Source organism: Doryrhamphus excisus, linkage group LG19, assembly GCF_037039965.1.
Source record: "Doryrhamphus excisus strain RoL-2023G ecotype Guam linkage group LG19, RoL_Dexc_Guam_v1.1, whole genome shotgun sequence".
Classification (NCBI taxonomy): domain Eukaryota; kingdom Metazoa; phylum Chordata; class Actinopteri; order Syngnathiformes; family Syngnathidae; genus Doryrhamphus; species Doryrhamphus excisus.
In genome coordinates, this window is record NC_136375.1 from 8555111 (window position 1) to 8565370 (window position 10260).

Consider the following 10260-nt stretch of genomic DNA (forward strand, 5'->3'; position numbering starts at 1 on the left):
ATGAAATGATTACTGAAAAGGCAGCACAGTACACGTAATAAAGTCACTTCCGTCACGCACTGTCTCTTTAAATGTGGCGGACTGCCCTGTTGTTGCTGTGCTGGAAACCCCGTACAGACTGTTGGGGCCCAAGATGGCTGAATACTCACGGGGGACTGTTAGCAAATAACCGAGCAAGACATCGGGAATGAATGACAAATAGCATTATGGTGTAAAGCAAACGCTTGAACTAATTTTCCGATTACGGTCTTGTTGGTTTGCATTATTTTCGGAATGTATGCCTACCAGTATGGAGAGAGTTTTCTCTCCGCGGCCCCGAGCCAGAACATGGCGGAACAGTTTGGGAAGAAATAGCGGCTAACGCTAAGCTAGCTGGCGTATTATTGAGTGACATTTACAAATATTGTTCTGGATTAAAAACGCTCAGTACTGTCCGCAATTGTGAAATAATGTTTTTGTTATGTAGCTGTGGTTATTTCGCATTAACGCGGTTAACATACGAAACGCTGGTGTTTGGCTTACATGGGGGCAAGTCAACGCGTTAGCCCAGCTATTAGCTAACGTTGTCCGCCAGAGCGCAACTAAGCGGCGCAGAGTGTTTTGGGGGAATAAAAGTATTGTAAAACTATTGTCACATCAACGCGACATAATTAATGTCAACATTGTTTTGTGTAGCAGTCGCGTGAACGCAGTCCCCTCTGCGTGGTGCATTTCCATGTTTTGATGTTGTGCTAGTCTTCAAGCTGCCTTTCCGTAGTGCGTGATCATCTGCTAGAAGTTTGTTGGTAACACATCGACATAATATAGTGTAAATATATTAAGAGTGAAGGAGGTTGAACAAGTTGGACGTACGGAGGAAGGCGTGTTGGTCAGCTTGACCCCGGACGCAAGATAGCAACGATTTGGACTGCTTTTGAAGTTGTGGCGTTACTAAGGTGAAGCAGACACCCTGTAACAGCCAGCGAGGCTCGGCAGGAGGGGTGTTGGGGGGGACCGGTTGCAAACACCTGTCAGGATGACGGACACCCGTCGACGAGTCAAAGTCTATACCCTCAACGAGGACAGACAGTGGGACGACCGTGGAACAGGACACGTCTCGTCGGGCTATGTGGACCGACTGAAAGGCACGTCTCTTCTGGTGCGGGCAGAGAGCGACGGTAAGTACATGCACCTTGCTTACATACTTGCACTTGGATGTATACATTGAGATCACCTTCATCGAATGGCCAACATTGGTATTGTCTGTATTGCTGCCAAGGTTCCCTACTACTGGAGTCCAAAATAAACACAAACACAGCATACCAGAAACAGCAGGTCAGTGCTTTTTATAAATCTCAAGTGCAGTTTCCACGCTGATAAACCAGACACCGTGTATTGATGTACATTTCTTTTGCTGGTCCTTTGCCAGGATACACTCATTGTGTGGTCAGAGGCTGAAAACTATGACCTGGCCCTCAGCTTCCAGGAGAAAGCCGGTTGCGATGAGATCTGGGAGAAAATTTGCCAGGTGAATGCGCCTCTACTTATGTTTGCTACCTTTGTTTATTTTGGCTGTCATGTGTAGGACATGAATTACAGCGTAGCGCTCAAAATATTGCCAATGATTATCATTATACAGTGGTTGAATGATAATATTGGTATATTTGAACAATGTTATCTATGTATCTTGTATAATAAAATGCACAACATTGGAGAAGTTGGCCTCTACGTGTGTCTTAAATCAGCAAGATGACATTTTTGTCAATCATTGGATTACAACATTCTGCCTATTTCCTAATATTATTGGCATTTTATTAATTCTGCAACAAATTTAATGCCATTGTCTCAATTTGTGACATGGTTGGATTGTTCACCAAAATGAACAGAGTGGAACTGCTCCAAATGAACTCAAAATTTCAACTAGTCTCTAGTCTCTTTTTATAGTAACAGAACATTTTAATCACTGTTATGAGCAATGAGGAATTGCATTCAAATATGCTATGAAGTCTAAGTTGAGTTAACATTTTGAGTGTATTGAGCATACCTAAATACAGCAAATTGTAGCTTCTGCATTACGGGTTGATGTGCCCATCATGTGAACATTGCCTGGCTAGCACAGAGAGAATATTGCTAGTTCAGTCCTGCTCTGACACAAAGGACGGTTATGGAGGTGTTCATCGTTTGTGTGTGTTATATGAACCAATAAGTTCATAAATAAGTCAAAAGTAAGTTACTTTCAGTGTTACTGATGAGAGTATCCACTTATGATAACACAGTAATACATGACATTTACTTTTTATAATGCTCTTGTAAGTACTATTGTAAGCACTAATGATTTTGCTGCATTCTCAAGGTGCAAGGAAAGGACCCGTCAGTGGACATCACTCAAGATGTGGTGGACGAGTTAGAAGAGGAGCGCTTCGATGACATGTCATCGCCCGGTCTGGAGCTGCCTCCATGTGAACTGAGCCGCCTGGAGGACTTGGCAGAGCTTGTGGCGTCCTCACTCCCATCGCCACTGCGGCGCGAGAAACTGGCGCTAGCCGTGGAAAACGAGGGCTACATCCGCAAACTCCTCGAGCTTTTCCGCGTGTGCGAGGACTTGGAGAACCGGGAAGGACTGCACCACCTGTATGAAATCATCAAAGGCATTTTTCTACTCAATCGCACCGCACTTTTTGAGGTCATGTTCTCAGACGAGTGCATTATGGACGTCATTGGTTGTCTGGAGTTCGACCCGGCGCTCCCACAACCGCGGCGGCACCGTGAGTTTCTTACGAAGACGGCCCGTTTTAAGGAAGTGATCCCTATCTCAGACCCTGAACTGCGTCAGAAAATACACCAGACTTACCGGGTACAGTACATTCAGGACATGGTACTGCCAACTCCCTCTGTTTTTGAGGAGAACATGCTGTCCACCCTGCACTCCTTCATCTTCTTCAACAAGGTGGAAATTGTAGGCATGCTTCAGGTGAGCTTCGTGACATTAATCTGCTTCTGAAAGGTATGGGTTTTTCTTTAAATCATGAAAAGGTGAAAGGTGGGTTGAAAGATAAGAGACATGTAAATCATACTGAATATTCACAGTACTAATCCAACGCTGACTATTATACTTTGGTTCTCCAGAATGAATTTTTTATCAAGCTGATTGGTGCTGCTGTTAGATTTTTTTTTTTCAATGATCATGTGACCTTTGTACATTGTGTGCAGTTGTCACCATAGCGACTAAGAGGTGTTGCGTAAACCTGTCATGCCGTGATAGAAGAAAAGTGAAACATTTGTGCTGTTGCCTGAGGTGACCTGCAGAAGTTTACCCCCATTTTTCCTCATCACTTAGCATGAAGTTGTCTTGAGGACAAAATTCGTATTCCTTGAGATTAGCGTTTGAAATGTCACAGAACAGACAAAATGTAAACTGCATTACTTCTCGATGTTACTTTTTCTAAACTTTTTATTACAAACGACAGAAAAAGTCTTTTGCTTGTATAAAACAAGATAGTTATGAAATTTAGTTTTGGGTTAATGGCTACATGGTACTCACATTTTCCTTCCTATTTGATTTCAGGACGATGAGAAGTTCCTGACAGATCTTTTTGCACAGCTAACAGACGAGGCTACAGATGATGACAAAAGACATGAACTGGTATTAACACTTGTTTCCTTTCAATAAAACCAAACTGTTCAAACCTCTAAATGTGTCAATTATAAAATATACATGTCTTTTCCCCATGTAGGTTAACTTCTTGAAGGAATTCTGCGCGTTCTCACAAACATTACAACCTCAAAACAGAGATGCCTTCTTCAAGACACTGTCAAACATGGGGATTCTACCTGCACTAGAGGTCATATTGGTGAGTACAGGGTGTGTGTTGCAATCCCTTTTAAATGGGATTGTGTAATGTAAATAACTATTGTTTGTTCCTCTTGTGCCTCTTTATTAAGCTGCAATTCTCGTTAGAAGGCGAGAGACTTTACAGTCCAGTGACTGATACAACCTTTGCTTGTGAAACAGGGAATGGATGATGTCCAAGTGCGAGGGGCAGCCACAGATATCTTCTCTTATCTGGTAGAGTACAACCCCTCCATGGTACGAGAATTTGTCATGCAGGAGTCTCAGCAAAATGATGACGTGAGTACTCTGTAATTGCTCTGAATTACAGTGGAACCTAATTACTGTGGAATAAGAAATAATCAATTGTATATAAACCATTTACTAATTGTACAGGGGATATTTAGTATAATTTTAACAATACAAGTGTAAAAATAAATGAACAGCTTGTGTGATGTCTTGTATTCCTAATACTCCCTCAGGAGTGTTGAACCGTTGTAATTTTTTTCTGTATCCTAATATGTCATACAGTTGCCCGTTTATTGCACTTAATTGGTTCCACACCCGGCCACAATAAGTGCATTTCTGCAAAGTTGGATTCAATATTAATAAATGCAATATATTTGTAGTTACAACAAGTCACTTTTTATAGCTATCTAAATAGGGTTTTAACCATTATTGGAGCCCCATAGAAATGAAATAACACCCTGTAGTCTACACTCCTGTTACTGTTTGTTTACATCACAGTGTGTAACTGTAGTTACAGGGTCGATGCATGGACATGAGACCACCGCTGCTTTATGCATAGCATGCTACTAAGCTAAATAGTTAGCATCCAACTTATGTCATAGCATAAACTTAAGGCTTAAGAAAGCAAAAACCTACCACTTCCACATGGAATGGGAGATTTTTTCCCCCCACTTTGTCATGTGGGACATGCCATGGCTGACTGCATTTGTTAAGGCAATGTCATGTCTCATCCATGGAGCATTACTGATGCCTTGAGAACAGAATACAACATAGGACCTCAATATTGTTTGACCAATATTACGCCTTATTCAACCACAAAACAGCAATAATTAAATTAGATTGTACCGCAAAGTAAAGGGGGATGACCCATCTGATATTTAAGTGTGAAATAATGGCTACACAAATTTATGAGTGGTTTTTTCTTACCCCCCTAGGACATCCTCCTGATCAACCTCATCATAGAACACATGATCTGCGACACAGACCCAGAGTTAGGGGGGGCAGTACAGCTGATGGGTCTGCTCCGGACTCTGGTGGACCCAGAAAACATGCTCGCTACTGCAAATGTGAGTTTGCGTGCTACACACACAGTGTGTTCTGGGTCTTCTGTGGTTGCCATCAAGTAATACATTGATTAATATACTGTTGGTTACATCACGTTGTCTTGTATGCTATTTTGCCAGAAAACAGAAAAGACAGAGTTCCTCAGCTTCTTTTACAAGCACTGTATGCATGTCCTGTCAGCTCCACTACTGGCCAACACCACAGAGGAAAAGCCGAGCAAAGGTATTCAATGTGTGAACAAGTCATGTGCTTATTTGTCTCAAATCAACAGCTGAACAACTCCCTCATCGCCATTGTCATCACTCTTAGATGATTTCCAGACATCCCAGTTGTTAGCCCTAATTTTGGAGCTGCTGACATTTTGTGTTGAGCATCACACATATCACATCAAGAACTACATCATCAATAAGGACATTCTCAGGAGGGTACTGGTACTCACTGCCTCCCAGCACGCTTTCCTGGCACTATGTGAGTTTTGAGCTCCAACAAAATCAAACTCCAATGTGGTTCGCACCTTCATGTTCTCAATATTGCCTCCACTGTGGCCAGGTGCTCTGCGCTTCATGCGAAGAATCATCGGTCTGAAGGATGAATTCTACAACCGCTACATAATGAGGAACTTCCTTTTTGAGCCTGTCGTTAAGGCCTTTCTCAAGAACGGCTCACGCTACAATCTCATGAACTCGGCCATCATTGAAATGTTTGAGTATGTCCGTGTGGTGAGTATTTTTCTATCAAAGCACATTTATTTGCTTGATGTGAGAACGTGCAACTTGCCAGTAACACTCTTATAAATGTTTATATCAAGTACAATACTATCAAATTGCTAATGAACAAACATTTATGCACTGGAATGTGGCCTTGTTGATACATACTAATGTTTTTGGTCTTCACCTCCCTCCCCCTCTTCTGTTGCTGTTTCTTATTTTTCCTACACCACTCTCCCATCTTATCCGCATCATTATCCTACACTCCAAACTACCCTTGTTCTCACCTTTCCATACATTTACTTCAATTCCCCACATCCTCCCCTCCCCTTTCCTCTCTTCCATTTTTCCTAGGAGGATGTGAAATCTCTCACAGCTCATATAATAGAGAATTACTGGAAGGCTCTGGAGGACGTGGACTATGTCCAGACCTTCAAGGGCCTCAAGCTGCGGTATGAACAGCAACGAGAGAGGCAAGACAACCCCAAACTGGACAGGTGAGTTATTCCAGTGAGTTAAGTATATGAGGGGTGGCATGGTTTTCCTTTACCATCTGCATGTCTATTTACCACTCTAAGAATGCCATTTTCATAAATACAATATTGTCAGCATAACTTTGGTGTTTTATCATGTTTGAGTACCCTGCACTCAGAAAAACAATATTATTGTGTTTTGCAAAGCATCTAAAATGTAATTTTTCATTATTATTACTCAATAGCATGCGCTCAATCCTGAGAAACCACCGCTTCCGCCGTGATGCACGGACGCTGGAAGATGAAGAGGAGATGTGGTTCAACACGGATGAAGAAGACCTTGAAGATGGCGAGACTGTAGTACGTCCGTCAGACAAGATGAAGAATGAGGAGGACCTCATGGAACCTATAAGCAAGTTCATGGAGAGGAAGAAATGTATGTTTCTATTTTTGTGTTTTGTTTTTCCATCAGTAATTGATAAGCAGTGTTTACACTTGCATGCATTTTGCCTTCACATTGTTTAGGCATAGGTCGCGGTGCGTTCACGACTACTTCACAGAAATGATGTATGCTGATGTGTTGTTAAGTTAATTGGCAACCCCAAATGGATGTGAGTGTGAATGGTTGTTTGTCTATATGTCCCCTACGATTGGCTGGCAACCAGTCCAGGGTGTACCCCGCCTCTCACCCAAAGCCAGCTGGGATAGGCTCCAGCATACCCGCAACGCTAATGGCATAGAAAATAGATGGATATTTATAATAACGGCTGAGGGTGAATGCAATGTTTCCTAAAGACAAAATGACCGATTTTCAGACAAAAATATTTTTGACCAAATGAACTGTTACCCATGGGGAACATCATTTAGAGTTTGAGCATTACTTGAGTCTGATAACCACAGAAGTTGGACGTATTCTTGAGTGCACGAAATGGTGAGCCATGTCTTGTAAACTGTTTCTTAGTAGCATCTTTGGTCTCCCTCTGCTTGCAGTGAAAGACACAGACGACAAAGAAGTTCTGGGCAAGTCAAGCTTGTCAAGCAGGCAGAATCCCAGCTTCAAGCTCTCCTTTTCCGGCTCCACCAAAACCAGCCTGTCAAGCCCTCCTTCATCCACCTCCTTGAATCCTGGTTCTCCCGGTTCACCTGAATCTCCTGGCTCAGGGACACGGAGCTCACCTCCCACCCCAGCAGTAACCACAAAGGTGTGTAAATGATGCCAGTACAGTTGATTTGTATGTGAAAATTATGACGTCATATTGATTAAATACGATGCTCCCGTGAGGCGAGATAACCCGTACTGTGCAGGTGAGCAATTCAGGCAGTCACTTTTTCATGCCAGGTGGCACAAATAGTCAAATCCAGATATGTTTGAGTCTTACATTTATGTGTGCAAAAACTATAGTTAGATCAAAATAAAAAAAACTAAGATATGAAAAAAATGAGAAGCAGAAAGTTATCAGCATTGGTTGAAAAAAAAAGATACTTTATACTAGGGATCGACCAATATGTTTTTTTTTGGGGCATATACCGATTTTTTTCCATCACCCTTAGCCGATGGCCGATATTTGTGGCCGATACTGCTTTTGCTCCCTCAATTTACATGAAAAAATGACCATGATAAATATTACAGGTCTCATGTTTAAACAAATATTTATTGAAATGTAAACACTGAACACAGTAGGATTCAGCTTTCTTAAACACATTTAAACAGCATTATCAACTTTAAAAGGAATAAATATTCAACCATCTGCAAAACATTTCTGTCGTAGTTTAAATTTATCTAGCATCGATGTGATGACTGCTCCTCCGCAGTGTGACACCCCCCCTCCCCAGCCTCTACACACACAAACACATCACACTGACACAATTTAGGACGATATATAAAACATTTCTCTCATCATTAAAGTTCGCGTTGTGCACGATAAAGACCTCTCATAAGCAGACACGGCTGCTCCAATTCCTTCTGTGTGTGTGTGCTCGGGAGTGTGCACTAGCGCACTAGTGAGAGGGCTTTTATTCGTCTGTTGCGTTGGTATGTGATGTTTTTGGGCTTTCTCGTTGTCACACCATGACTTAAACTGTTATACCTAGCGATCACCCAGTGAAATATGATGGGCTTGGTAAGGTGTAAGAAGCAAGCTAATCCTTCTACTTGTGAAAACGCGGCCTTGTTGTGATTCAACAGTGGGGGTGGGGTACCGCGACTGCGTGTGTTGCGGGGTCCTCTGCAACACAAAGCTGCCCCGGCAGATGCCTGACTGTATCATGTGGCCGAAAATATATCGGCGAATCCACATGTGTATCGGCCGATACCGATTCAAGGAAAAAAAAACCAAATATCTGCCCGATATATTGGCCGGCCAATGTATTGGTCGATCCTTACTTCATACATAAGAGCTGTGTACCTTTTTCTGCAGGGAGGATTAGTGGGACTGGTGGACTATCCTGATGACGACGACGATGAGGAAGAGGAGGATGAGGAAGAAGGAGAAAGTAAAGACGACGCTCCGCCACCTTCAAAAAAGTCCAAACTGAACTCCTAAAGACGCGCAACTATGTCAGTGTAGCGCTCCACTTTCAGACAGTTTCTGAACACAGACTTTCTTCACACGGGAATGATCAAACTTGTAAACACATGGAATGAACGAAAGCCACACACTGCTGGTGGTCACAAGAGGAGACGGACTTGAAAAGATTTGGAAAAAAGCCTCCTCTTCCTCCGACCAGCCCAATTCAAACAAGTGCCAATCAGGAGGCCAGAAGGCAGAAAAAGTCTTGAGGCGAACAGACAAGGTGAAGGTCAAGTCAAGGGGGTGGGAACAGTCGCACAAGAGTTCTTCAGCAGTCTCGGACATGACCACAAAGGTCTCTTGGAGGAGATGACAACGTACAAAATAAACATGTATATTGCAGGCTGAAATCCCCCAAGAGATTGTGGACTTGGATCATAACCCCACTGACCCCCGACCCCCCTCCACTCAGGGAAGGACATCAATTGCCCAAATGGTTCAGCCAATTCAGACTCACACACTCATCCCCTCATAACCTCTCCAGAATCCACTTGTTCTTTTCTTCCTCTCCTCTTTGTCCTGTTTAAGTTGGCATCCAGGAGCAGGCAGGAGGCAGCACGTGGCAAAGAGAGCTGTCTTTGGTGTACTTTGATGATGTCATCAGTGTTGTCGTTCCTCAGCGGACATCATTTCTCCCAAAAGGAGGGAGAATTAAAAAAAAAAAAAGCCAGCAGTTTTCTTTCTTCATTTCATTTTCTTTCTCTTATTTGTCTCGCTTAAACCATTCTCCTGTTCTTTGTTTTTTGTAAATGACAACAAAAAGATGACCTGCCTTTAAATGTTCAGGATGTTTTCAGTCACACTTGAACAGGTTTTTAAGACCTCAGTAGGTGAGCTAGTTTTACCATTTTTGCCCTTTGAAACTGCAGATTTTTTGGAGAAATTTGTAATCCCGTCTTGATTAAAGATTGAGTGGAATTCTAGATGTGATGTATTTTGTCATATCTTCTCATTTTCTTTGTTTTTTTTCCTTTTACATGAGTGTATTAGTTGTTCAGAATATTTGGGACCATTAAAATGATCTTTGCTGTAAGATGTCCTACTACCGTTTGTCCTTAACTGTTTCCTGGTTTGGGGTTTACACTTTTAGAATAACAAATCCACCTTATTAATAGCACAAATAATTCACTTCATGTGTAGCAAAGATCTTTTCTATGTTTCCTGTTACACCGCTCAAATAACGACTGATAAATGTGGCATTAGGTTGCAGGTCCAGTCAGTGTCCACAAGGTGGCAAACCTAGCCTTGCAAACTCCATTAATTGTAGTTAATGGGACCTTTTTCTTGCAGTCTGTGGATCCTGCACTCTGTTATGTGTAATTATGTCAGGGTGATTATGCATTACTTTGTGCTTACACTATCAGAGAGGTAATGTTAAAATATGCTTA

General features: G+C 42.3%; 1 protein-coding gene across 2 annotated transcripts; it reads left to right on the forward strand.

Annotated features, from left to right (window-relative positions):
• Positions 1-92: 92 nt before the first annotated feature.
• On the forward strand, positions 93-9905 carry smek1 (SMEK homolog 1, suppressor of mek1 (Dictyostelium)). Of its 2 annotated transcripts, none has more exons than XM_058056264.2 (15): positions 93-1157; positions 1259-1314; positions 1409-1507; positions 2333-2950; positions 3545-3622; positions 3714-3830; positions 3992-4108; positions 4993-5124; positions 5242-5344; positions 5432-5590; positions 5672-5841; positions 6184-6326; positions 6548-6738; positions 7293-7504; positions 8720-9905. In XM_058056264.2, the coding sequence occupies exons 1-15, from the start codon at positions 1016-1018 to the stop codon at positions 8843-8845; spliced, it is 2463 nt and encodes an 820-aa protein (XP_057912247.2). In that variant the 5' UTR covers positions 93-1015; the 3' UTR covers positions 8846-9905. The 2 variants fall into 2 exon arrangements, with proteins under 2 accessions (XP_057912247.2, XP_057912248.2); XM_058056265.2 differs by having other exon boundaries at positions 6187-6326.
• Positions 9906-10260: the final 355 nt, after the last annotated feature.